Source organism: Dipodomys ordii, unplaced genomic scaffold (assembly GCF_000151885.1).
Source record: "Dipodomys ordii isolate 6190 unplaced genomic scaffold, Dord_2.0 Scaffold97, whole genome shotgun sequence".
In the NCBI taxonomy this organism is placed as follows: Eukaryota; Metazoa; Chordata; class Mammalia; order Rodentia; family Heteromyidae; genus Dipodomys; species Dipodomys ordii.
Genome location: NW_012267313.1, coordinates 10,012,579 through 10,040,561, shown reverse-complemented (window position 1 = coordinate 10,040,561; position 27,983 = coordinate 10,012,579). Strand labels below are relative to the sequence as shown.

The following is a 27,983-nucleotide window of genomic DNA, read 5'->3' as shown; positions in this document are numbered from 1 at the left end:
AGCCTCTTTCTGCTTTATCTCCAGCATCTGGCACTAGCCAAGAGGATGTTGGGGGTCACTCACTGTACACCCCAGACCACTACTCCACATTAGGAAGGCTTGATAGCTCTCGGTTCTCCGGGCAGCGCTTGGAAACTAGGGACACCAGCTGTCAGACTGAGGAAGTGAAAGTTGTTCCACCTTCAATGAGAAGAATCAGGGCACACAAGGGGCTGGGCATCGCTGCCCACATGAGCCACTTCTCAGGCTCCTCTGGCAACATGTCTGTGCTGAGTGACTCTGCAGGGATCGTGTGCCCTTCTCGCCTCCACAGTGATGCTGGCTTCCATAGTCTTCCACGCTCTGGAGTCAGGGCCAGCACCCATTCCCTGGAGGCAAGGTTCGGGGCTGGAGGCCCTGAGGAAGACCTGGATGGTCCTTTTCTCTACCAGAGGGGAAACTCACAAGGAGATGAAAACTTTGGACATTTAGGAGACGGCTTGAGGAGTGGACCACTTTTGAGGCCCAAATCCCAGGAGGCCAGGCACTTGGAGACTGAAGCCGTAACAAGCCCAGCCTGTGTGGTCTCTCCTCACGCCACCTACTCTACCAGCATCATCCCCAATGCCACCCTTTCGTCATCCTCAGAGGTTATCATTATTCATCCTGCTCTGAGCGTCGGGCAGCTGGACGGTAGAATGACCCTTTCCTCCTCCTACTCGAAGATGAAACCCACGTCCAGACGTGCTCCGAAAGATGACCACCAGCCTTCGGGTCACCGCTGGCATGAGAGTCACTCCACCCCGCCACAGGCCTCAGACTCCCCTTCCCACAGTGCCGCGCTGCTGTCCCACGGCGGTTCAGATGTCTCTCTAAATGCCCCAGCAAACCGGGAGAACGGGTCCCAAGCCATGCCCTGCAGCTGCAGCAACCACCTGAACTTCCCAGTGCACCCCCACGATGTGGATGGCAAGAGGGAGTCTAGTTACTCAGGGGACCGCGGGCATGCCGGCTCGGAGCCCTGGGAGTACCCAGCCTCCAGCAACGGGCGGGCCTCCCCTCTGAAGCCACATCTGGCCACCTCTGGCTACTCTACTCCCACAAGTAACATGAGCAGCAGCAGTCTGGACCAAGCGTCCATCAAGGAGGATGCTGGCTCCCTGTATGCTGAGGAGCACAACGGCTACTGCGGGGCTCTGTCTAGCGACAGTGGACGCAGGCCCGGGCACCTGTGCAACAGCAGCGAGGGCTTCGGGAACCCCAGGCACAGCGTGGTCAATGTGTTTGATGGAAGAGCTGCTCAGAAAAGCCAAGGGGACCGGTCACATTATCTTGATAAATCCCTTTCCAGAAACATCTCTCTGAAGAAATCAAAGAAGCCTCCCTTGCCACCCTCCCGAACAGACTCTCTCCGCAGGACTCCCAAGAAGAGCGGCCAGTCTAATGGGCAGGTGCTCAACGAGAGCCTGATCGCCACGCTCCAGCACTCCCTGCAGCTGAGCCTCCCGGGCGCGGGCAGCGGCTCACCCTCACACAGTCCCTGCAGTGACTTTGAGGAGCCCTGGCTGCCTCGCTCTCGGAGCCAGAGCACAGTCAGCGCCAGCAGCAGCATGACCTCGGCCACCACCCCCAACGTCTACTCCCTGTGTGGAGTCACTCCGTCCCAGAGCGACACCAGCAGCGTCAAGTCGGAGTACACGGACCCGTGGGGCTACTATATCGACTACACCAGCATGCAGGAAGACTTGGGGCACCCAGCAGGAGGATGCTCCACCAACAGTGGGGCTCCAAGTGGAAACGGGCCTGTGCGCCCCGTCCAAGAGGGACCCAGGGCCACGATGCCCCAAGTGCCTGGTGATGGCTCGGTCAAACCAAAGATCACATCACCTGAGAAAGCGCAGAGAGTCACGTCTCCATCCAGTGGGTACTCCAGCCAGTCCAATACCCCCACCGCACTCACCCCCGTGCCTGTGTTCTTGAAGTCCATGTCGCCAGCCAATGGGAAGGGGAAAGCCAAGCCGAAGGTGCCCGAGAGGAAGTCCTCTCTGGTCTCCTCGGTGTCCATGTCCTCCTCATCCACTTCTCTCTCCTCTAATACTTCTACAGAAGGAAGTGGCACGGTGAAGAAGCTGGATGCCGCCGTGGCCTCCCCCCTTGCTCCTCCTCCTCCTCTTCCTCCTCTGCCATCTCCTTATCCTGCCCACAAGTCTCCTGCTCTTCCTCTTCCTCCTCCTCCAGCAGAGTGCTTCGAGGGCGCTCCTCTGCCTCACTCTCCCATGTTCCCCCCTCCGCCCCCAGAAGCCCTGGCTCCCTTCTGCTCCCCCACTCACTCGCCTCCCCCCTCAGCTCGGAGCCCCCTTCCAGGTTCCTCGGCCCCCTTGCCAGCACCTCCCCCATTCCTGCCCTCCTCAGAGCCCCCACCTGCCCCACCTCTGGACCCCAACTTCATGAGAGACACCAGGCCTTCTTACAAAGCCTCTGGCCAGCTCGATTGCTCCCAGGATACCCCCAGGCCACCTGTGAGCAAGGAGGAGCCAGCCAGGCCCCCCATGCCCCTGATCACCACAGAGGTGCTGCAGACAGTGCAGTTGAGGCCGGTGAGGAAGAACTCAGGCGCAGAGGCGGCACTGCTGTCTGAACCAATTGCTCAGGAACAAGGAACCCCGACTGTTCCACAGTATCACTTAAAGCCATCTGCCTTCCTGAAATCCCGAAATAGCATAAACGAAATGGAGAGTGAAAGCCAGCCTGCCTCCGTGACAAACCTGCTGCCGACGCCTGCCAAGAGCCCGAGTCAGGGTGACCATGACAGTGCAGCCAAGCGTGGCAGCCCTCCGAGCGCCAACTATGGGGTTCCGGGCCCTGGGCCTGGCACCGGGGAGGCAGAGGCTCCACCAGACCCCAGAACTACCCCACTCCCAGACTCTTCACCCAGCAGAAAGCCACCTCCCATCTCCAAGAAGCCCAAACTGTTCCTGGTGGTGCCACCTCCGCAGAGAAATTTCACAGCGGAGCCTTCAGAGAACGGGAGAGAAGCCTTCTGCAGGTCACCCAGCCCCACCAGGGCAGGGGAGGGCTCTGTGCACAGCAAAGAGGCAAAAGAGAGCCCTGCATTCCAGCCTGGCTCTCATGCTACTGACCCGAGCAGCTCGGTTCTGGAGGGAGGAGCTGCAGGAGCTGTGTCCCCTGGCAGAGTGGAAGCCAATGCTCCCATGGTACAGCCCGATGCCTCGCCAGCCCCTACACAGGAGGAGCCCCCCAAGAGCAGCGAGGATGGCACGGGTGAGGCAGAGAGCTGTCTGTCTCAACAGGACAGCGCAGGTGAGTCTAGCTTCGCTCCTCCGTGCTGCTCTGATCATCTGCTGCTGAGCCAAATAGCACTGCTGAATGCCGCTCACACGTGGATCCAGATAGATCAGAGGAGGCTCTGTGCAAAAGTCAGCATGAGGAGGGCTTCTTGTGTTTCCCTATCAACTTTGCATCTTCAGCTTTAAAAGGAAAAATCCATATCTAAGGGGAAAGCTTACATACAGCATGATCCAAAAACAAAAAAAAATAGGGCGGTGGGGGTGGTCTACGGCAGTCTGGCTATAGAATAGCAATGAGTAATCTCTCCTGCAAAGCAGTGTACTCACAAAATGTAAGAGCAGTTCAGTGCAAGTTGTGTAAGAGAAAAGGCAGGGCTCCAGCTAGGGGGCTAGTGTGGTTCCCCAGCCTTTCAAAATATCATTCGAGACCCCCACCCCCCCACTCCACCGCTGTGGCCGTCCCTTTGCCAGGGAGGCAGCGCCTTTTGGGGCTTGGCAAAGAACGGAAATTCTGATTACTGCATCTTGTGTTCCTGCCTTCTTGCCTCCCGTAGCCGGGGTGCCAGCAACCCATTCAGCCAGTGCCTCTTCAGAAGCCTGGGACTGGAAGGAAGCCGGGAGTGATGAGGTGATGACCCCCACCAGACCCAGGACCACGGAAGACCTTTTTGCAGCGATTCACAGGTACCCTTGCACTCCCTCCTCATACTTTGCTCTGTTTTCTATCATCTTCCTAAACAGTTTCTCTATGTTATTAGGGTTTCTTCTGTTACCTAGTCATGATTTACTAACTCTTAACTCTATTTTTATTACCATGAATCTTTTATCCTTCCATTTCCTCTCGCTCCGGTTTCTGTTTTACGTTTTACCACTGATTTTCGTGATGGTGTTGGGGACAGAAGCTCAAGGCCATACCTTCTGGTTGATACCTCTCTTGCTGGCCAGCAGCACAGTGTGCCAGTCATATGACAGCGCTGGACTAGAGCAGCCAGGGCTCAGGTCCAGGATGCGGGTTTCCAGGACTTAGGATGTACAGACTGATTCTTCAGAACTCCCTTCTTGTTTAGTTTATCGTTATAATAATCATTATTTGCATTGTACAGAAATGTGTAATTGTGTAGTGCAATCTCTTTGGCTCCTTAGTGTTTCAAAGAGAAGAGAATAATACATCTCTTTATGCAAGAGCCAACAGTCTGGAATTTGTTACTGTATACCGCTAGTGCCATCTACTGGCAATAGAAAGAGCTGATTTTAGAACCATTATAGGATCAACTTTTCAAAGTAAACTGAACTGTTAGTTTTATTTATTTGGGCACCTTTAAGAATGTATATGATTTAGCACTAAAGTTTCGTTTATCACATCAGTTGTCTGGCTGTAAACAGCCTAGCACAGCAGTCAATAAAAATCAGTAACATTGTACTTTTTGCTTCCTGCTAGGCTTATCTTACCACAGTGTTTTGAGGTAACTCTCATGAATGCCTGTATGCCGCCAAGTTCTTATTTTTCTCCAAGTTATAGTCGTCCCCCTCTGACCCCCCCCCCACACACACTGAAACAGAGCATCTTATAAAGTCATTTGATTCTCTGTAAATAGCCCATGTTAACCCTCTTCCCCAATTCCTGGAATTTAACTGAAAAGACCGTTGCATGAAATGTAAAGACCCTATCTAGAACCGCTTGTTTGACATCTGAGCATTGAAATTGTGGCAAGCTGGCAAGCTGAGATATCCATCAAGAAGTTGCCCAGTGCTCAATGCCTTTCAGTTTTAGCATTAGTACCACAGATCTAAGACTGGGTCCATTGATGTTTTAGCAGTTTCTTTGATCTCATTAGAAATAAAAATGGGGGAAAATCAGAGTGCATCTATTGAAACCAAATTTAGTGGCATTTCTAGAGCTTTACACAGATCTTTCAACTTTAAGCATGATAGATGCGTAATATGCACTTAATAAATATTCTCTGAATTAAATGAAACCCATTGGAGATTAACTGTCAGGAAATTCTTTCAAGATCCAGAACCTTTCATTTAGTATGAAATGCATCAAATTGCTAAGTGTATAGAAATATATATAAATAAAATATTATATAATATTCATTGAATATATAATAGATACAATATATACTATATGTAATATATATTACATGGGTAATAGCAAGCTGTAGTTGCCTAGTTGCTCTGTGTACTAAATACACTTGATCTTAAGGAAATCCAGTTGTTGTGGGGCCAAATTACTACATACTTTTTCTTAAAATATGCCATAGGTCTCTTCCATACTCTATTTTAGCAACTTTCAGAAGGCACTAAAACGTTTGTGGTTTCTCCTACATGGTAGTTACATGTTCTGAAGATGTGGAAACCACCAGTCTGTAACATTCTCTGCACTCACTAGAGAAGTGAAGGCAGGTAGCCTCAAAACGACATGCAAAGACAGATCAAGGGTGAATGTTAGCACAAATACTGTGTTAGCAAATATGATCAAAATCTTCTGAAACCCATGCTAGTTAGAAGTTTATTTACATGTCTTTTAGCCTCCAAATTCATAATTTATAATAAAGACTATTTAAAACTGAGGCACAGCTTTCAAGTTTTTTAATGCAAATTAATTCATTTCAGAACTAAAGCCAGATGGAAAGTGTAGACACCAGTTGAGGTGTGAAGATTTTGTATTTATTGAAGTAATTCATTTTTAAGCCAATGTTAACTGTTTAAGTACTTTTATAGCCATCTTCTTTAGGAATACACAGAAAATTCATGTGTTTAAATTTAAGTCAATGCTGGTAGCACATGCATGTAATCCAAGCTATTCAGGAGGCTGAAATCTGCCATTTGACCCATCCCAGGCAAGAAAGTCTGTGAGATTCTTATCTCCAATTAATCACCCAAAAGCTGGAAGTGGAGCTGTGGATCAAGTGGTAGAACAATAGTCTTAAGTGAAAAAGTTCAGGGACAGTGCTCAGGCCCAATGCTTTTTATAAAATCCTATTGTGTACTTTAAATCTGTAATCAAAGGCTAACCAAGTATAGTTGTCAGCCAGACACAGTAGCTCATACCTGTAATACAAGCTTCTGAAAATTTTAGAAAGACCCATCTCAACAAGCAAGCTAGGTATGGAGATTGTAATCCCAGTGGAAGTAAGAAGATCCTGAGTGAGGCCTACCTCAGTCCAAAATAAAAATGTGAGACCCTATCTGGAAGAAAAGCAAAAGGCTTTTTAAAGAGTTTGGGGGCTTATGAGTGGGAATGGAAGGGAAAAACTGGGAGAGAGCAAGGGAAGGGTGATAACTGTCCAAAAAGAAATGTACTCTTTACCTGACGTATGTAACTTTAACCTCTTTGTACATCACCTTCATAATAACAATTTAAAAAAAAAAACAAAACCTCAGAAGCCGGGCACTGGTGGCTCACGCCTGTAATCCTAGCTACTCAGGAGGCTGAGATCTGAGGATCGCGGTTCAAAGCCAGCCCAGGCAGGAAAGTTCATGAAACTCTTATCTCCAGTAAACCACCTGAAAAACAGAAGTGGTGCTGTAGCTCAAGTGGTAGAGCGCTAGCCTTGAGCTGAAGAGTTGAGGTGCAGCGCTCAGACCCAGAGTTCAAGCCCCACAACTGACAAAAAAAAAAGATCTCAGAAACATGGTTTCAGTGATAGCGTGCTTGCCTAGCAAAGGAGAGGCCTGAACTTAAACCCTATTACCAGCACCAAGCAAAAGAAGTGTTGGTTTGGGGCTGGGAAGGTGGGTGGCTCAGTGGTAGAGCACTTGCCTTGCCTGCATGAGGCCCTGGGTTCAATTCCCCAGCACCACATAAGCAAAAAGAAAAAAAGCCAGAAGTGGCGCTGTGGCTCAAGTGGTAGAGCTAGCCTTGAGCTGAAGAGCTGAGGGACAGCGCCCAGGCCCAGAGTTCAGGCCCCACAACCGGACTCTCCCCCCCCCCCCCAAAAAAAAGTGTTGGTTTGTTTTATGTATCACAGAGCCCTATTCACCTCTTAAAAACCAAAAACAAGCCAGGTGCCGGTGGCTCACGCCTATAATTCTAGCTACTCAGGAGGCTCAGATCTGAGGATCACGGTTCAAAGCCAGCCTGGGCAGGAAAGCCCATGAAACTCTTATCTCCAGTTAACCACCAGAATGGCACTGTAGCTCAAGTGGTAGAGCACTGGCCTTGAGCAGCAGAGCTCAGGGACAATGCCCAGGCCCAGAGTTCAAGCCCCACGACGCACAAAAACCAAAGCAACAACAATAACAACAAACCCAACATTACCCTGCCACCAGTGAATAATACAAAAAATGAAGATGAATAGAGCAGGTGTGGAGGGTGCTGCCACTTACAAGGGGGAGGAAGGTTGGACTAGCAGTTCCGAATCCTCTTCTACCTCCACAATTTGGAGAGGCGCTTATTTCTGCGCTTTGGTGGTGGTGGGGGGTGGGGTGGGGAGGGTCATCCTCTGAGGGCTGACTGAAAAGCAAAGATGTCTGAGAACTTAGCTAACACAGTCGGGGTGGTTGGTTGGTTTTAAATCACATAGACGGGGGGGGAGGGCGTAGCTCAAGTGGTAGAGTGTCAGCCTAGTTTCAAAAATCAGCTAGAGAACAGGGCAAGGCCGAAGTTGGTGGTGATCACGGATCGTGAAGGACTCACTCAGAGGTCAGTACAGGGATAAGATCGTTTCTTTTTTTTTTATTTTAAATTTTTATTTTTTGTGAACATACTGTACAATTACATGGGCAAGATAATGAGTACATTTCTTAAGATCTGTTAGACTTTTGGGGGGGGGTGTCCGGTCGTGGGGCCTGAATTCTGGGCCTGGGCTGGGCGCTTCCCTTAGCTCTTCAGCTCAAGGCTAGCACTCTACCACTTGAGCCACAGCGCCACTTCCAGCTTTTTTCTTTTTTCTTATATGGTGTTGAGGAATGGAACTCAGGGCCTCATGCATGCAAGGTAAGCGCTCTACCACTGAGCCACCTTCCCATCGTTTCTTTAGACCCGAGTCCTAAGTGTGTGGTGACTGGCGGTGCGCGCAGGGCAGTAGGGAGAGGGCTACCCTAGGCTCCGCGAGGACTGACCTTTTTCTCCCTGTAAATCTCAGATCCAAGAGGAAGGTGCTTGGCCGGAAGGACTCGGAGGACGACCACACCCGGAACCACTCCCCCTCCCCGCCCGTGACGCCCACGGGTGCCGCGCCCAGCCTGGCCTCTCCGAAGCAGGTGGGGTCCATTCAGAGAAGCGTACGCAAGAGCAGCACCAGCAGCGACAACTTCAAGGCCCTGCTGCTGAAGAAGGGCAGCCGGTCGGACGCCAGCGCCCGCATGTCGGCGGCCGAGATGCTCAAGAGCACGGACCCTCGATTCCAGAGATCGCGGTCCGAGCCGGCGCCCGACACCCCCGAGAGCCCGTCCAGCAAGACCAGGAGGGCCCAGGAGGAGTGGGCCAAGAACGAAGGGCTGATGCCGAGGAGTCTGTCCTTCTCGGGCCCCAGGTACAGCCGCAGCCGCACGCCGCCCTCGGCGGCCAGCAGCAGGTACAGCATGCGGAACCGCATCCAGAGCAGCCCCATGACCGTCATCTCCGAGGGCGAAGGGGAAGCCGGGGAGCCCGCCGACCACCGGGCTCGCCACGCGCTGGACGTGGCCAGGGGGTGCGCGCCCGACGGCCTGGCGCGGGAGCAGGCGGACGGGACCCCCGTCCAGGGCAGTGGCAGAGAGGAGAGCTAGGACCTGGAGGCGCCTGTCCCCGGCGAGGCAGGGATGACGGTGCACCGGCTCGGGAAGCCTGTGGGGCCCTACCCGGCCCGCGCGAGGGACCCCACGCAGCAGCATCGGTGCTGGGGCCCCCAGGGCTGTGGGTCACGTAGCACCCACGTGGTGAAAAGCAAGTAGAAGCTTACACTTCTGAACGTGCTTCCTGGGGAAGATGATGATGATTAAATGATGCGTGTGTGTGTGTGAGTTTTGAACACTTTAACAGCTACACACACTAACAGTATGTACAGAGAAACGGGAGAGAGCAGGTCAGCAAAGCTAGGTAGAGGAGTGCAGTCTCCGGGACTAGGCCGTAGTTTGCTTTGGAAGCACTGTGTATGGAATGCGCCCCGGGGGAAGGAGAAGGCCATCACTTGTGGGAGAGGGAGGCTGTAGGCCAGCCGGGCACCCAACCCTCGCGAGTGCGCACGCGCGCGCATGCGTGCTGCTGAGGGCGGCACCGCGAAGCTGGGAAGGGCTGGGTGCCACGGGTTCAGGTACTGGTTTTCTTTTTCTTTTTTTCTCCTGGGAGGGTAAAAGGCTTTGCTTCTTTCTCAGTTCAAATGAAATCACAAAAGTGGAAGTAACAAGGCTGACATGGTGCCTGCTGCTGCCCGCAGCCCGCACACAGCTCGGCGTGGCTGGGTTGCTGGGAAGGACCGCCTTGAGTAGGCGCTGGAGCCGAAGCGCGCATGCGCACAGGGGCAGGCCGCGCCTCCGGGCAGGGAGGAGGAAGTGCTACACTGCTGGGATTTGTTGCCTGCTTATTAAACCTTTTCATGATTAAATTTTTGAACACTTGCACTACAGAACTGTGGGCGAAGGCTTTCCTTTTTTATGAGAGTTTTTTATAGTTTTTTTTTTCCTTTCTCTTTAACCAGAGTTTAAGCTTCCACTTGGCAATTTCTTATCACTTGAAAGGTCAGCATTTGCTAACTTTTGGATATCCTTTTGGTTACACCAAAGAAAAAAATAAGACAATTTTTTCCCTTGAACTGCCTACAGCATCATAATTTAGAAAAAAAGTTTACCAAAAGCTATGATATATTATCTCATTTTGAAGAAAATGCTGGATATAGCTCTTGTTAGTCAAATAAACTGATGAAAATTGGTAGGGCTTGGCAATTAATTAGCCCTGGGAAATGAATTTTTTAGATTAAAAATGTTTTTGCATCATTTGGTTTGTGCGTTTCTATATTTGTGTGTAAATAATTAAATATAAATACCTTCTAGTCTCCAGTCAGAGTTCCAACAGTGGCAGACATGGGAGAAAGGTATGTGACATATTTATGTTAACATACTCTTCCCATGGGCCGCACCCTCCCTCCCAGTTTTGGCATACTTGGAATAAACTAGTGTTGCCTTCTTTGTCAGAATGGAAATCTTGTGATCCTTGGTCTAAATTGAGTGCAACCATCCGTTGCCATCGACAGTGGAATGAAAGTGTGATCTGAAAGTCAGACCACCTGTGTCAAACCATCATAAACAAACCCATTTTAGACATGTCTTCAGGGGAAAGTTAAGCCTCCTTTCTGTCTCAGCAGCCAACAGAGCCCCTCTTTTCATACAACCAGAAACGAAGAGGACCTGTGTCCATGGGTTCAAGGGTTTTTTTATTCTTTGGGACAGTTGTCTCTACAATGGGGGCACAGGGATGGTTTTTGTAAACATTAGGAAAGTAATGTTGGCTTTTGAATATGCAGTCTTCCCATACCTTCCAACAAATGATTAGAATGTATGTGGCTATTAGAAATCTTGAACTTAATATATAAATCATTTGTTTGAAGGTACAATAAGCAACATTAAAACTAATTATAAAATGATTAAACATCCCCATTTTGAAAGATATTTATTAGATTTGAAATTTACTTTGAATAAAACAGTTGTAAAATCAGTCTTTGAAACTTCTTTTGGCTTGTCCATGTGTTTTGGGAGTTTTTTGTTTTTTGGATAATGAGATAGGTTTTCTTGTACCAAATTACTCAGTGCTTTGCTGGATACAAAACAGAACAGCAGTGAAGACCAGAAGGTTCCTGTGGGAGGTGGGGACCCCACTGAGGCAAGACAGAACATCACAGACTCTGGGTGCTGTGGCTAAAAGGACATTTGGAAAAACAGCTCCAAATAATGTTACAAGGGCTTTTGAATGTCATGGGAATAACCAAAGGCTGGTATATCAAAAGACATAATGTGTGGGGGGCTATGAGAACTTTTCACAGGTTTGGATGATAGCGGAAGAAGAATGTACACATCCCTCGAGCATGCTGTATCCTCAGCTGTAGTGCTCGGCTACCCCGAGGGCTGCTTCTGTGTCTGGGCTGGGTCATACTCAAAGCTCTATGTGGGTAGACTAGATGGCTCTTCTTATGGCAGATAGGCATGGAAGCCCTTGGGCTGAATTACTGCTAGCTTAATCTATCTAAGAGTTGGAGAGAATCAAGTGAGCATTTGGTCTGTCAGCTGGAGTCTGACTTTGATTTGCTTTCTGCCTTCTACCTGCTTCTGAAGAATCTTGATTGAAATTCATCACTTCTCAAGGGGATGAGATATCCAGTTGGTTCTCCATATTCCTAAAGTCCTAGAGCCACGGTTTCAACTCGCTACACACCAAAAATATCTGAAAAACGGGCTGCAGATATAGCTCAGTGTGAGAGCACTTACCTAATGTGCAAGGCCCTACATTTAATCCCTGACACTACAAAAGATTTTAAATAATCTGGAAAAAAACATGCATGTGCCCTGAACATTTAGACTTCTTTTTCTTATCATTATTCCCTAAGCAATACTGCATAAGAATTATTCATACCATATTCCACTGACAGATATTCTAGTTTAGAGATGGCTTAAGGTTACATGAAAATATCAGGCTATTTTATGGCTTTACTCATTTGGGAATTGCAATGACTAGAAAAGAAAAGGAAGCCTTCTCTCTCTCCATCTTATTCCCTACCTGCTGGTGGTGACACACCTGTTCTATGGCTGGGGGACAGGTGAAGCATTGGTTATATTCCATTGGTTTTAATGCATTTGCAGCTGACCTGTAATAATGACTTACACTGATGAAATTCTATCATGAAATAGTATAATGGGATGGCTTGGCAGATATTAGGATAGTGGGGAGAAATGAGGGTCTTTCAAATAAAACATTGGCTTGAATTCTTTAAGTTTTTCCTTAAGTGAGTTATTATAGGAGAGTTGTTTTAATGAACTCCTCTAACCTACCTTCCACACAGGCTAGCCTTTATTTACCAAATGAAGACTAGAGTTGGCCATGGGAACAAGTCCTGTAAATGAGTTTTCATTAAAGGACTTCTGCTTGGCTACTACATGAGATGAGGACTTGTTTGAAAGTTCCAGAGACTCTGGCTCTTCCAGTGAATTTCCAGTTGTTAATTGACATCTGCTCTTAAGGAAAACCACCCAACTCAATACTACTCTTCTGTTTATTACCCACCCTGTCTCTCGTACTGAAGACAGCAGAACCATCCACCCATCAGCACAGTCCTTTGCACCAGGATGCCACTTCGTCTAGAGTTGTATTAACTGCACAGCCTCCTGTGCCAGAGACTGTCCACCAGGGCTGGGAGCCTCGTGACCAGCCAGGCATTCTCAAAATGCTCTCTTCCCACCTGTGCCCTTGAGTCATCACTACAGAGTCTATTTGAGGCTAAGCTGGGGTGAAAAAGCACAGAGATGTGCAGAGAAGTTATGCCTTTGTATGGACCAGAAAAGCAGGACTAAGCAGGGAGCTACCAGATTGCAGTGCTGACCTGGCAAAGCCTTGACAAGCCCACCAGGAGCTCTAGAACAAAGACTCAGAGGTGTCCCAAGTTGGTAGAAATGGCTGTCTTACACTACCACCTTGCTCAGCCATTGGATGTAAGTTGGCAGAAGAAAGCATGCTGTCAACTAAGAACTACTCATCTATCATCAACCGCTGACTCACCCTTGATAGGCTCCATGGCGTAACATCTGGAATTCAATAGTGTATTCTATATAGACTCAAGAAGTGTTTGCTAGGCCACACGTTTCTCATCTGTGCAGCTAGTACTTCCTTAAGGCAAGTCCTGAATGCTGTGTGCTCCCCCACTGCCCCCCACCACCACCATGTGGTGGTCTGCTCCAACTTCTTATCTCAGAAAAGAAGCAGCCATTCTCAGTCCACAATAACACATAAGTGCCAGAAACAATCAATGATGACTTTGCATCAGTGACCTGACTCTAAACCAGGCTTCAAAATCACACTACTCAGCAGCTACTCCCGCTGCTCCGTCACAACTAAAGCCCAATCAATCCTGTTAATCTCAGGACCCTAGGTTTCCTAAAATGAAACAAAGCCAAAACAAAACAAATCAGCGCCATGTAAGGTCAGCAGTTTTCTTCATCAACAATGCCTGCACAAGCCCAGTTTTCCTCCCCCCCCCCCCAGCAGTATATACAGCTTTGTTAGTAGCCTCTTCTTTGACCCTGTTACTTCTCTCCAAAATGTCCTGCCAATATGCAATGCAAGGAATTATCTTTGGAAACTGACTGAAAGAAATTCTAACATAGTATTTCAAAAAGCAAACATTGAGCTTGTTTGGATCATGATTGACAGCTTCAAGTGGTAAAGCATCTGCCTAGTGATCCTGAGGTCTAGTCCAACTCCTCTTATTGCCAAAAGGAAAAATAGAACAACCAGTTTAAAATGTCATGATCGTGATTATTTCTCTGCAGGAGGGGCATCACCGGATTATGTCTGTGGGGTGTAAAAAGTCAATAGTGTGGGCTTAGAAGTCTGCCTGGGCTCCATCAGCCTCTGTCCTTACAGTGTCATCTGGGGCAAGTTACCCAACATCTCTATGCCTCATTTTCCTTCTCTGTAAGTGAGGATGGTTAAATGTTTATTCCAAGAGTTGAATATGGTGATTTGGGTGCACTTGGAACATCACATCTAAGAAGGTACTCCATCTATGTCAGCTACAAAAGTGAACGACCATTGGCTTATTGCACACAGGTTATGAAGATTCAACTTAAGATAAACCAGACCATGTTAGGTTTGAAGAAGGGACTACATGCCCCATCTAGCCCCAACCAATCCACTGAACACTCAAACCTCCAGTGTAGGCACCTGTCTCCTGAGATGTGACAGCAAGGGCTACTCACAGGCAGCTTTCATTGTTGGGAAGTAACCAAACTTGACTGTGTTTCTTCTCCCATTCCTAAGATTACCACAGTAGAGCTACCTCCTCCCCATAAAGGCTGAATGGGACTTATCTTCCCCAGAGTAACATTTGAAGAATAGTGAGGCAAAGAGTCCTAACCTTGATGTTGCAACAATCTACACTCTGAAGACACACTATTGCATGAATTGTTTTTATGCGTTTTAGTGAAATTTAAAACGGGGTTGTGCCTATTTCTTTAGAAAACATGCCAGTAATGAGTAGGAGGGATAAGTAGGGCAAGGAAGTCCCTAAACTGTGATAAATTTATTGGTATCACACAACTTGATGAACACTTAGGTAAGTACCTTCTTGTGCAGAGGGTAGTGGGCAGGTGAAGGAAAGAGCTCAACAAAGAATAGGACAGTGCAGCCACACACACACACACACACACAAAATGATTTCTCTCTGCTTCCAACTGAATTTCACCTCTCCAGTCTCATAGATCACATCAGGTTAGTTTTTCCTATTTTTACTGATATTATCCAGAAAGTGTAAGGTGCAATGGACACAAATTCCTGCAGGAACAGGACATGATTGTGACTCAAGGAAGAGGAAGCAGCAGGCAATTCACTAGATGCTCTCAGAAAGTAAGGCCACCAGAACTATAACCCATTTCCTTGGCCCCAGGTTTATCTGTGTATCTAAATAAAGCTTTAAGCATTAGGAAGGCACACTGGAAATGAGTGTGATTTCATACTAGTCCACTCAAAAGATTCTAGATACACTTTAGAGGTGGTATTGACGCCAACATTCAACAGAAATGAACTTTCTTGCATTTTTTCATTCATTTTCTTTGGAAGATTCATTTTTCTGAATCAGCCACACTTCATTATTTCTGTCGAGCAGTTTGAAAGGGCTGTTGTAGCCTGCAGTGTAGAAAACCTTTTCATTGAAAACTTTTCCTTCTTCCCTCAAAATGCTTGCTAATGTCAAAAGTTGTTCTTGGTTCTTTTGGCCACTAGAGAACCCATCAAATGACCTGCAAAAGAGAAAGTAAATGAGTGAGTGATTTCGTTTTGTTGATTAGCTTCTTTATTGTTCTAATACTGGGGTTTCAACTCAGGGCCTCAAACTCTCACATGACTTTTTCTGCTCAAGGCTGACTGGTATTCTACCTCCTGAGCTTTCGTGCTCAAGGCTGATACTCTATCACTTGATCATAGCTCCACTTCTGGCTTTTAGATGGCTAATTGGAAATAAGAGTCTTACAGACCTTTCTGCCTGGGCTGGCTTCAAACCATTATCCTCAGATGTCAGCCTCCTAAAGTAGTTAGTATTACAGATGTGAGCCACCAGCACCCAGCAAGTGAGTGATTTTAATACTGACGACAATGCCAGACTGAGAAGAGCAGGCGCTGGACTCCGATGGCTGGATTGAAGTGCAGTTTCTAAGCCTGCAATGACCCTCCTCCCCGTGGTTCCCTGTCTCAGGTGACTTCAAGCCCATGGAGGACACCCAGGAGGCACCCAAGTCTCATCTGTTGTCAGATTTGGAATTTACACCATCTCCTGTGCTGTAATCTGTAATCCTGTGCTGCTCAAATTTTAACGTTTATAAATCATTATGGGATGTTATTAAAATGCACATTTAAGAGGACTGGGTTCTAGGTCTAAGAGAAAACCTATGAAGATTTCAGTACACATTGATACTGTTGGTAGAACCACAGAATTGCCTTAGATGCCTGGCTTCCACACTCTAGTCCGTTCTTCCCTCTTCTTCCACCTTCCCCCTCTCCCTCTTTCCTTCCCTTCCTCTTCCTTCCTTTTAAACTGAGGATTGAACCCAGGACCTCAGATTTACTAGGCAACTACTCTACCACTTGAGCCATGCCCCCACCTTCCTGTCCCAGCCTCTGGAGCTGGGACTGCAGGTAGGAGTCACCATACTTAGCTCAGACTCCTACCTTTGAACATGTCCTCTTTCTTCCTCTACATTGGCAAGCAGACACTGAGTTATGGATGGATACGATATAGTTTAAACCTGTACACATTCACAGACCAATGGAAGAAACCACATTTTGGTAGCTCTCTATACAAAGGTTTTAGGAGGCAGAATCAGTGCTCAGCGACCAGTGACTAATAAGGACAATTAAATACAGAGTTTAAGACGTCTTCGGAGCCAGGCTTGGAATGAAGGATGGTATTGCAAAGAGCAGAAAAGGGAAAGGCATATTTGAACAAAAGGGACAGAATGTTTGAACAAAACTCTAAAAGTACAAAGCATTCTCAACAGGCAGAAAGTGAGGTCAGAAGGGGTGGGTGGGAGCATAGAAACTGTATCTTAGCCTATGCCTGTTGAGATGTTTCCAAAGGATCCTGAACAGAATCTTCTGATCTATGAAGGAATGTAGGCAGAGAGAAAAGACAGACTGAAGGAAGGAGCCAGTAAGGGTGGAAAAGAATGGGATCGAATGTGGGAACGAGAGTAAAAGTACAAGCCAAACAGAAGTAGATTCGCTCCTGAGATCAAATCATGACAGCACTGAGCTACTGACAGGCAAACATAATACTTTTTTTTTTATGGTTAAGAATAAGAAACAGCTGGGTACTGGAGGCTTATACCAGTAATCCTAGCTACTCAGGAGGCTGAGATCTGAGGATCACTGTTTGAAGCCAGCCCTGGCAGGAAAGTCTGTGAGACTTTTATCTTCAATAAACTATCAAAGAAGCTGGAAGTGGAGCTGTGACTCAAGTGGTAGAATGCTAGCCTTGAGCAAAAAGAAACTCAGGGACTGTGTTCAGGCCCTGAGTTCAAGCCCCAAGACCTTCATACATACACACACACACACACCTCTGGAGTTATGGCTCAAATGCTAGAGCACCAGCTATGAGCAAAAAAGCCAAGCAAGAGCATGAAGCCCTGAGTTCAAGTCCCAGATCCAGCACAAACAGAATACTGAGAAAAATTTCTAATATGTTCAATATGGTACATTATATTCCTAAGATGATATGAATTTCACTATCAAAATATCCACACACAAAAAGCAATCCTACCATCCTTCAGATAAGATGTAAAATCTCAAGAGCACAAACTATTTTTCCTCCGCAGCCAGGCTCTCTGGCCCAGAGTTTCCATTCACAGTGAGGAAATGCAGGCATCTCTGAACACACAGATACGTAAATAGAACACAGCAGGTGAGTCGATTCGGTTCTTCTCATTTGCATCAAACACTGAATATAATTCTGAGCCATGTGTAACAAAACGTTTTGGCTCCCAGATTTACTACTTATTTCCCCAATGAACAGACAACACTCTGTTCTGCCCAAAGAGAATTTGTTTTCAGATCCCACTTTTTCCTTAAAAACAAATCTTGAATCCCCTCCTTAGAAGTCACCTTCTGTTCTCTGGATCCATGTGGCTCTACAAGGATCTATTTGCTGCTTTATTTGGTACATAAACATAAGTTGTGCCTCCAACCCCACATGCTTGCCTTGCTAGAAGCTGGGTAGCTATGTGGACATGGTGGCAAGCTGTCATATTCTTGAGGAAGAGAGTCTGTTCCTGAGAGTGACAACAGGGACACTGAGGCCAGGGTGGCTGGCTGAAGACTCGGGATCACAGAGGACAGCTCTAGAGACAGTAGTGAGTGATGGCTATGTTCTAAAGGTCTTATTTTAAATTCTCTCCTTGGAGTTTCACTACCACCCTACCGAAGCACCGCCAAAGGCAGGATGCAGTGGGCCATTTCCCCCACAGGGGGCGGTGTTGACATCCTAATCACCAACAGGACAGTATTAGGAGGTGGGGCTTTGGGGAAGAGGGTGGAGCTCCTGTTATTAGAATTAGTGCCCCTGTGAAAGAGAACTAGAAGCTTGTATGCTGATTCCACATACAGCAAGAAGGTCCCTAGCCAGTGCCTTGAACTCCACTTCTCAACTTCCAAAACTGTGAGAACTTGTTTTTTGTTTTTTATAAGCTATTCTGCCTGTCGTGTTTTGTTAGAGAAATCCAAATAAAGAAAAACAGGTATGATATATGTATGATGTGTTTTTTCACGCATTTTTGTTCAGCCTTATGTAGATTGCAGTAAAGGGCAGATTTCTATTTTATGGGGATATAATTTGTACTGTGTTTTATACATGGGGGCTATACGATAGAATTGTTATTAAATAAATTGATCTTATATTGCAGCAGTCCTTAGTAATATTTAAAATCAAGTCAGGAGCTGGGCTCTGATGTCTTATGCCTATAATCCTAGCTACACAGGAGGCTGAGATCTTAGTATCAAGTCAGTCCACACAGAACAAGTCCATGAGACTCTTACTCCAATTAAAGAGCAAAAAGCTGAAAGTGGAGGTGTAGCTCAAATGGTAGAGTGCCAGCCTTGAGTGCAAAAGCTCAGCAAAAGCAAGAAGACCCGAGTTCAAGCCCATGTACTGGCACACACACACACATACACACACACAAACACAAATGCCAGTAGGAAAACATGAAAGGCACTAGTTTTTATGGAAGGGTGAAAAGTGTGTTGAAATTGCCCACAAGCACACAGGCGAAATTGTCATCGAGTAGGCCTCAGAGGCACCTGGGCTGTACCTTATCTACCACTTACCGTACGAACACAGTCATCCCAGCTCTGTCTTCAATGAAGACATCCGACTCCGAAGGCCTGGGCGGATCAGATTGCTGCTCGGAGGGGATGTACAGGGAGATGGTAATGGTAGACTCACTAAAAGGACCTGAGCCGGGCTCCACATAGCTCATCACTGGCGCTGTCATCTTTATTTTCATCTCTGGGCCAGAGAAAGGAGAGCAACTTCAACGTCTTTATGACCACATTTTAAATTTTAACCTATTCTTTTTTCTTTAAAAATGTATTTCTTCTTTTTTTTTTGTCGGTCGTGGGGCTTGACCTCTGGGCCTGGGCACTGTCCCTCAGCTCTTCAGCTCAAGGCTAGCGCTCTACCATTTGAGCTACAGCGCCACTTCCGGTTTCCTGGTGGTTTATTGGAGATAGGAGTCTCATGGTCTCTCCTGCCCGGGCTGGCTTTGAACCGCGATCCTCAGATCTCAACCTCCTGAGTAGCTAGGATTACAGGCGTGAGCCACCAGCGCCCGGCTTAAAAATGTATTTCTTGATTTACTTTACAAGATCCAAGTATTTACCATTAAGATGATTTTTTCATCTTAAAAAGTAAGGGCAGGGTGACTCAACTATTCATGGTCCATATTAAACATTTTCAATGTATTTCCCCCCCTATACTCTTGGCATTAACAAATCCTATATTTTTAGAGATAAAAGGCAAAGTTTTTATAATTGAGAAAATAGGACCTTAAATAGCCTAGTCTCTTAGCTTAAGTAGGCTGAGAGACCTGTGCGTGCACACACACACACACACACACACACACACACGTAAGACACAAGTTATTTGTCTTGGAACTAGTATCTCCTAATCTTGTCTGCCCAGGAAGACTTTCCCAAGCACTAAATTACCCTGAAACGCTGGCCGTGTGGGACAGTACTTCTTCAGGAAGCAGAAACAGGGAAGGCTGAAGTTTAAAAGTGCCAGGCTTGTCCCCTCCTGCCATCAAGCTAAAGTTCCTCAGGAGAGACTTTGTCTGGAAACACTAGGTCTTGAATGATCTTGTTATCTATTTTTTTTAAAGAGCATCTTCTTAATAAGCTAAAAGGAAATTAATTCTATGCTCCGAGTCTCAAACACAGGACGCTCAGTGACCCCAGGCCACCGGCCGCACCTCTGTCGTTGTTGCCTTGAATGTAGCCGTTCAGTCTGGAGAAGCCGGTCTGGATGGCGGAATCCCAGTCCATGGACTCCACGCAGGTGCTGACCCACTTGGCGGGCCCGTAGTGTCGGGTCTCATAACTTCCGGCCTACATCGGGGCAGAGAAAGCTCCCAGAAACGAGACAGCAATTCGGATACCTCCATCTCTGGTCTCCCAGGAGCAGGCCGCACCTCCGGCCTCAGCGCCGGACCCTTGCGGGCCTGCGGAGACGCCTGTGGGCGCCCTCGGCGCCCTCCCTGGGCACAGCGACGGCCCTCGCCCCCACAAGCGTCCATGCCCCCCGCCATCGCCGCCCGCGACGGACCCAGCTCTAGATCGACCTGCTAGAAGTCCACAGTAGCCCGAAGGCAGCGCCGGGTCCCCGCCTGCCCGCCCCGGGGGCGCCTACCTGCGGGCCCGCGTCCTCCGGGGCCTCCCAGCCCGGCGTCTCCACCGCTGGCCCCGCCGCCGCGCCCTCGGCTGTCCCGAGGTCTGGCTCGGACGCCTCGGCCATGGGCGACGCGGATGCTGGGGGCGCGGAACCCGATCGGCCGCGCCGCGAAGGACGGACGCGCGCCTGGGGCCGCGGTGCCCGGCCTGTCCGGCCGCCCGGCTGCGCCGCGCCCGCGGAGGTCCCCGAGTCCCCGCCCTCCGTAGTGCGGGACACCCCGACGGGGCTGCACAACCCGATCTGCGCCGCAAGGGGGCGCCCGGATCAGCGAAGGAGCCCCGCTGCAACCCCGGCGCAGTGCCCCCTGCCTTCCCCGCCCTCCAGACCCCCAGGACCCCAGGACCCCGGTCCCAGCACCCTGCCCTAGTGTGCGCTGGGGAGCCGGGGAGGAGGACCCAGCAGCGGCTGCTGGGTTTCGGTGTAACCGGTCCGGGCGCCTGTGCCAGGCCCCGCCCGCGCGCCAGGCGCCTCTGCAGACCGGTCCCACCCCGGGCTGCCCTGCCCGGGAGCAGCCACCGGGCTGCGCGCGCGCGCAGGACCAGTACTGGGGCTTGAACTCTGGGCCTGCATCCTGTGTCTTAGCGTTCTCAGCCCAAGGCTGGTGCTCTACCACTGGAGCCACACCTACACGTATGGGCTTTTTGCTGGTTAATTGAGAGCAAAAATGTGTCACAGACTTTTCTGTCCAGCCTGGCTTTGAACTGTGATCCTCAGATCTCAGCCCCCTGAGTAAATAGGATTACAGACGGGAGCCAACAGCAGTCACTCTATCTGGGAAAGTCGTGTCTTCGATGTCCACCCACACCACACTACAGGCCCGTTTCTTCATTTCTCTCTATTTGCTGGAAGAGATCCCATTGCCCCACCAGTATTTTTTAAGCAATTGATCCCTCTTTCCTCCCCCGCCCAAACAATTGTTCCAGAGCCTGAGGGCACCGGCCATTTCTAGTGGTTCTATCAAATCTTGTATTCCGCAGAGCCACGCTTGAATTATTTAGTGAAGCCTTAGTATTGAATTTTGACTTACGTTTTAAAAATAGTCCATTTATTTTAGCTCTGTAACAGATGTGATCTTCAGTGACTTGGAGAAGTTGAAGAATATAATGCTTTTATCCAGGTTCTTTTTTTTTTTGGTGGTGGTGGGGCTTGAACTCAAGGCCTGGGCGATGTCCCTGTGCTCTTCAGCTCAAGGCTAGTGCTCTACCCCTTGAGCCACAGGGCCACTTGCGGTTTTCTGAGCGGTTTATTGGAGATCAGAGTCTTATGGACTTTTCCTGCCTGGGCTGGCTTTGAACCGCCACCCTCAGATCTCAGCCTTCTAAGTAGTTAGGATTACAGGCGTGAGCCTACTGGTACCCAGCTTACTCGTGTTTTTTTAAGGGTGGGAAAAGGATGTAATTTACAGTATCAGTTAAGTCTTTCTCGTCCCCCTTTTTTAGTTTTCTTCTTTCTCCTTCTTTTGGAGACACTGGGGATTGAACTCAAGGCCTTAGTATTTACTAGGCAGATATTCTAACACTCGGGTCACATTTCCACTTGTTTTTTGCTTTAGTTATTTTTCTGATAAAGTCTCCTGCTTTTTGTTATGGGCTAGTCTCAGTCCGGGATCCTCTCATCGACTGTCTCCTGCAAAGCTGGGACCAGTTTATATACCACCATGCCTGGATTCTTGACTGAAATGCATCTCCTGAAGTTTTTCCTTGGGTTAGCCTGAAACCTCCCTTCCCTATCTGTGAGCTGGGAGTACATATGTGAGCCACCACGCCTGACTTCGTTTTTCTTTTAAACTGCAGACTATCTTTTGTAGCCACCAAAACTTTGTTTTTCTAGGGGAGAGCAGTTTATTGGCAGGAAAACAACCTGCATTTGGAGACATTCTTGTAGGTGTGGCGTATATAACTAATGAAGGAGGCAACAAACAGGTGTCTAGGCTGAATTATCTGCACTTAAAGGTGGTAATTAGTCATAGACAAGGAAAGAAGGAAGGAAAGAAAAGGATTTATTTTAAATGAATGGATTTTTGTTAGAACAAGCGTAATAAAAGTCTGAAGGCTCCACTTTTATATTCATATTTCAAAATAATCATGTTAAGCTTCATTGTGATGAATTAGAGCTAAATTGTTCTATTAACTCATACTTAACTAATATTTATGTGACACTGTGAAGCAGTTATTTTAGCTAAGCTTTGCAAAAAATAAAGGTGCAGAAGAGAGGAGGACTGCAGGAATCTTTTAGTTGTGAGGCTACCTTTTACCAAGGCACAACAGAAACACTGAATTAGTGAATCCCAAACGTTAGCTCCTAGAGGAAACACAGAGTAAGCCTTTAGTCACAATATTCTTGTCACTCAATCAACTCATAACTTGTTTTACGTGTGTTGCTATGTAAAGATACCAAATAATAATGCTTCATTAATACTGAATTCATGACCAGCCACATTTTAACTCATGAGTAAAGCTTTGCTAACACATGTACTTGCTTCTCCAGGCTGCTCCTCCTTCTAGAATTAGACAACACTTCCACACTGGGCCTGGGGGCCAGGGAGCCCAGACAGATCACCAGCAAAAGCACCAGGAGCAGAATAACATAGCACTAAAATGAACTGTGGGAAGAACATAGTGGAGAGTATGACAGAGCTCTGAAGGTGAGCCCTGAGCCGCGTAAGTGGTTTGTTTCCCGGTGCCTGTCTGTGAGTCACTGAAAAGTACCATAAGTACTGGTTGTGGGGTCACAAATACATTTAGCAAGTAGGTGAACATGAAAAATTCAGAATCTATAAGTAATGAGGATCTTCTGTTAATTTTTTCCTGTGGTAAAGAACATAAGCTGTTTCCATCCACTTGTCACTGACAAAGAGTGACTAGTGCCCTGACTAACCTGAAGGAGAGATCAAAGGACGACCACCTGTGATCTCAAAGGCAAAAGCCTGTCTATAAATATTGCTTCTTCACTCTGTTATTTATTTTATTGGGTAGCAGTTATTTCCCACAGATGATTACAATGCTGTTTCCATCCAACATGTCACTCTTATAACAGGATTTTGACCTCCCCACCCCCGAATTGTTGGGTGACAGTCTGTGTTTCCTTTCCTTGAAACTTTGGCTTGTAAATGGTAGAAACAACACTGAATGACTCTGAAGCTGGATCATCAAAGACTTCACCAAGTTCTCTTTAGGATACTTGCTCTTAGAATCCAGCCACCATGCTTAAAGGAAGCTCAATTAGCTCTGTGGTAAGCCATGTATGGGTTCCCAGCTTGGATTTTGGCTGACATCTGGTGTCAAGCATCGGACCTGTGAGTGATTAAGTGTGACTTCAGCTCCCTGCTATCAACTCCATTCCAAACATTCTCAAGTTTACGATGAGGCCCTAGAGGTCAGGAAGCATGTGTAAACTGTCTTTATAGCATCCACAGAATCTGCAGGGATAAGAAGAGGCCAACTGGGCATGGTGGTACATGTAATAATCCCAGCTACTCAGAAAGTGGAGAAGGATGGATTAAGAGTTTGAAGCCAGTATAGGCAAAGTTAACAAGATCTTAGCTCCAAAACATTATAGGGCTGGGGATATGGTGCAAGTGGTAGAGCACTTGCTTAGTAAGAGCAAGACCTTGTGTCTAATCTCCAACACAGAGGAAAAAAAACCTAACATTAAGTGGCTATTTTTTATGACACTGAGTTTGGGGTGGTTTGTTTTCTAGACATAATAACTTGGAGGGTATTTGCTCTGGATAGGACTGTGATAGGTGTTGGTGGAGGTTAACCATAAGTAAAGTTTGATCCTGGCCATTTTTAACTCTGGGGTCACTTTTTCCATCATACCATAATTGAATATTTGTTTAGTCTTTTAATGATTTCCACTTCCTCAGCTGTGATAACCATGAAATGGATAGCAACATGGTATTCTAACAAGAAAGGTAGGGTTTTTTTTTTTATAGGGAGGGGGGAATGGTTGGCTGCATCATTAGTTTTAATGAGAATTCTAATATCCATCCATTATTTAATCCTCCAACAACCCCACAAAGCCCTATTTCCACTGAGCACTTTGCTTCGTGCCTGATGGATAGAAATTGCTTAATAAATGTTAAATGAATGCCAGTCATAAAATTTATTAGATGTACAGATAGTGATTGAATAGTTTTAGGTGCACCTGTGAACACACTTCCTTTCCCATGTGTGAGAGAAAATAAAGTGGCATTTCTTATACTGTGGGGAGGAGGATGTCCAAAGTTGGAAATGTCTTTCAAAAGTAAAACATCAGCTTTACTGAGAATGAGATCTGATGTAACTTCTAAGACCTCAGCGATGTTTTTATGAGAACAGGGTTCATGCTTTGGAGTAAAAGCAGGATACCAAATATATCAATGCCAAATAATGTATATTCTCAGAAGCATTTATAAGAATAGCTTCTTGGTGGACCTAAGAGAAAGAAAATGGGTGAATTTCTTGACCAAAGGCCATTTCCTACAAACTTAGGGCAGCTAAAATGTTCCCTTAAATTCCTCTACATGGCACTTTCCTTATTGCTGGTGAATTACCATACTCTTTTTTTCACTAAAACAATTTAAAAAATAGCTTATATACCCATATTTCTAGACAATATTTTTATAAGACAATAAATTTAGTCTAGCTGTGGACATTTCTCTCTCCTCTATTTACTTGGATACAAAAAAAATCTTTTGAGAATGAACAGACTTCAATAAATCATGCAGAATAAAAGAACTGGCAATGAGTGGACCTGACTCCTCAAACCTGGTTTATCTGGTCAGAAAAGCAATAGACTTCTGTACATTAACTTTCAAGACTTAGTATAATAATCTACTAAACCTACTAAATAGTTCCAGGACATTTTTGTCATTGTTTTCAGATTGTCTATATAGACAGTCCTATCATCTGCAAAGAGAAATTATTTTATCTTCCTTTCCTACATTTTTCTTCTTTCTTGCTTGTTTTTTTTTGGGGGGGGGGTCCAGTCATGGGGCCTGAACTCTGGGCCTGGGCGCTGTCCCTCAGCTCTTCAGCTCAAGGCTAGCGCTCTACCACCTGAGCCACAGCGCCACTTCCGGCTTTTTTCTTTTTTCTTATGTGGTGCTGAGAAATCGAACCCAGGGTCTCAGGCATGCAAGGCAAGTGCTCTACCACTGAGCCACCTTCCCAGCCCCTTGTTTTATTTTTTTTTTAGGAGGGAGGAGGATTGTTATTTCTTCTAACTGCATGATCAAGGACTTTCACATTGTCAAAAGGAATGGTGGGAGGAAACAGTCCTTACAAGGAAACTTCTGTTTTCTTACTACCAAGACACTGGTTGTAGTGTTTTGTAGGAGTTCCATATCAAATGTGCAAGCTCTCTCCTCTGTTACTCGTTTGCTCAAAGTTTTGATCATGCATGGTGTTAGATTCTGTCAAATGCTTTTTCAGCTTCTAGTGTGATATTATGATATTTTTCTTTAACTTGCTGGTGTGGTGTATTTTATTAATGGATGTATTAATGTTAAAGTAGTTTTGCATACTTGGGATTAACTCACTTGGTTGTGGCATATGATATATAATACTTCAGATTTATTTCTGAATTTGACTTGCTTATATTTTGTTGAGTCTGGATCCAAGTTGATAAGAGAAATTGGTCTTTTGATTTCTTTTTTTTGGTAATGTGTTTGGTTTTGCTAACAGGGCAATAATGCTAGTCTCAAAGAGTAAGTTAGAGAGCATCATCTCTACTTCTATATTTTAGAAGAGATTGTAGAGAACTGATACTATTTCTTTCTTAAATGTTTAATAGTATTTACTAGTAAACCCATCTGGGCATTAAGTTTTCTGTTTTGGAAGAGTTTTAATTACTGATTCAATTTCTTTTTGTATATACATATATATATACATATATGTATATATTACAGTGCTAATGATAGTTAAGTCAAGGTGAATGATAGTTCAGGGGTCTACCATTAAGCTATACCCCCAGCTTCATCAATTACACTTCCTTTTTTATTGGTTTCTCCAGTATTTTTAAACATTTTTATTGGTATATATTACTTGTACAAGGAAGTTTTATAGTGACATGTCCATACATGTATACAGTGTAGCAATGTCTTAAGACCATATGAAAGATATTCTGTGATTAAAATATAGACTGTTACATGGTTAATTCAGATGCTCTACCATGTCATCAATGCACTTGCTTTTTCTTTTTATTCTATTCTCATATAAGTCATGAGTAATGCCCTGCCTCATGATTGCAAAATGGCTATAGTAACCTCAGATATCATAGTTAGACGCAGAACAACTAGAAAGGAGTAAGAGTATCTCTTTCCATGTATTTATTTATTTTTATTTTTATTTAATTTTTGTTGTTGTTGGTGGTGGTGGTCATGGGACTTGAACTCAGAGCCGGGGCGCTGTCCCTAAGCTTTTTCACTCAAGGTTCACACTCTATCACCTTGAGCCACAGTACACTTCTAGTTTTCTGATGCTTAACTGAAGATAAGAGTCTCACAGCTGGGCACTGGTGGCTCACGCTTGTAATCCTAGCTACTCAGGAGGCTGAAATCTGAGGGTCAGGGTTCAAAGCCAGCCCAGGCAGGAACATCCATGGAACTTTTATCTCCAATAAACCACTCAGAAAACCAGAAGTGGTGCTGTGGCTCAAGTGGTAGAGTGCTAGCCTTGAGCTGAAGAGCTCAGGGACAGCACCCAGGCCCAGACTTCAAGTCCCACGGACTGATCAAAAAAAAAAAAAAAAAAAAAGAAAGAAAGAAAAGTCTCACAGAGTTCCTTGCCCAGGCTGGCTTTGAACCCAAATCCTCAGATCTCAGCCTTCTGAATAGCTAGGATTACAGGTGTAAGCCACAGGTGCCTGGCTTCACGTATTTATTTATTTATTTTATTATAAAGATGCTGTACAGAGGGTTCATGTATTTATTTTTAATAGTAAGGCAAACTTTTCTAAAAATGTTTCTTCTCCTTGGTAGATCTCCTAAGACCAAATCCGTTCTTGGTACAGGGACTGAAATCAAAATAACCTAGCAAAATGCACTCCTTGGTGTTTGGAAGGGCCTAGTCTGTCTTTAGCAGATGATTTCTGGAATCCAAGAAGCAGAATGAGGGGCAGTTGGGAAAGAATCAGTCCTCCCTTTCACAGAGCTGGAATCTTAGGGTTAAAAACAATGTGAATCGCTGGGCACCTGTGGTTCACACCTGTAGTCCTAGCTACTCAGGAAGGAGATCTGAGGATCACAATTCAAAGCCAACTGAGCAGGAAAGTCCGTGAGATTCTCACCTCCAATTAACTACCAAAAAAGCTTGAAGTGGAGCTGTGGCTCAAGAAATAGAGAGCTAGCATTGAGCAAAAAGCTCAGGGTCAACATCTAGACCCTGAGTTCAAGACTCAACAACCTTCTTCCCCCCAGAAAAAAAGAATGTGAGAAAGGTTTTTCATTCTCATTTGTTTATTTCCCTTAAAACACATTAGAGAATTTTTTTACTACAATTTCACTAAAACAAACTTTATTGATTTTTTCCACCCAAATTTTGCTTTAGTCCTCAAAGATAAAACCATTATTATTTTTAAAATCAGTTGG

The 27,983-nt window shown here is 46.2% G+C and overlaps 2 protein-coding genes across 2 annotated transcripts in view; one reads left to right on the top strand and one right to left on the bottom strand.

Annotated features, from left to right (window-relative positions):
* The window catches only part of Nhsl1 (NHS-like 1), a 58,731-nt gene extending 46,983 nt beyond the window's left edge, over nt 1-11,748 (top strand). The window contains exons 6-8 of the mRNA XM_013026790.1: nt 25-3,300; nt 3,842-3,971; nt 8,378-11,748. Of these exons, the coding sequence (XP_012882244.1) occupies nt 25-3,300; nt 3,842-3,971; nt 8,378-9,002 (4,031 nt within the window). The 3' untranslated portion in view covers nt 9,003-11,748. The remainder of the gene's footprint in view (nt 1-24; nt 3,301-3,841; nt 3,972-8,377) is intronic.
* Nucleotides 11,749-14,686: 2,938 nt separating this feature from the next.
* On the bottom strand, nt 14,687-20,546 carry Hebp2 (heme binding protein 2). The gene is made up of 4 exons (XM_013026805.1): nt 20,369-20,546; nt 19,932-20,067; nt 18,787-18,967; nt 14,687-15,212 (listed from the first exon to the last, which is right to left on the bottom strand). The coding sequence occupies exons 1-4, from the start codon at nt 20,471-20,473 to the stop codon at nt 15,014-15,016; spliced, it is 621 nt and encodes a 206-aa protein (XP_012882259.1). The 5' UTR covers nt 20,474-20,546; the 3' UTR covers nt 14,687-15,013.
* Nucleotides 20,547-27,983: the final 7,437 nt, after the last annotated feature.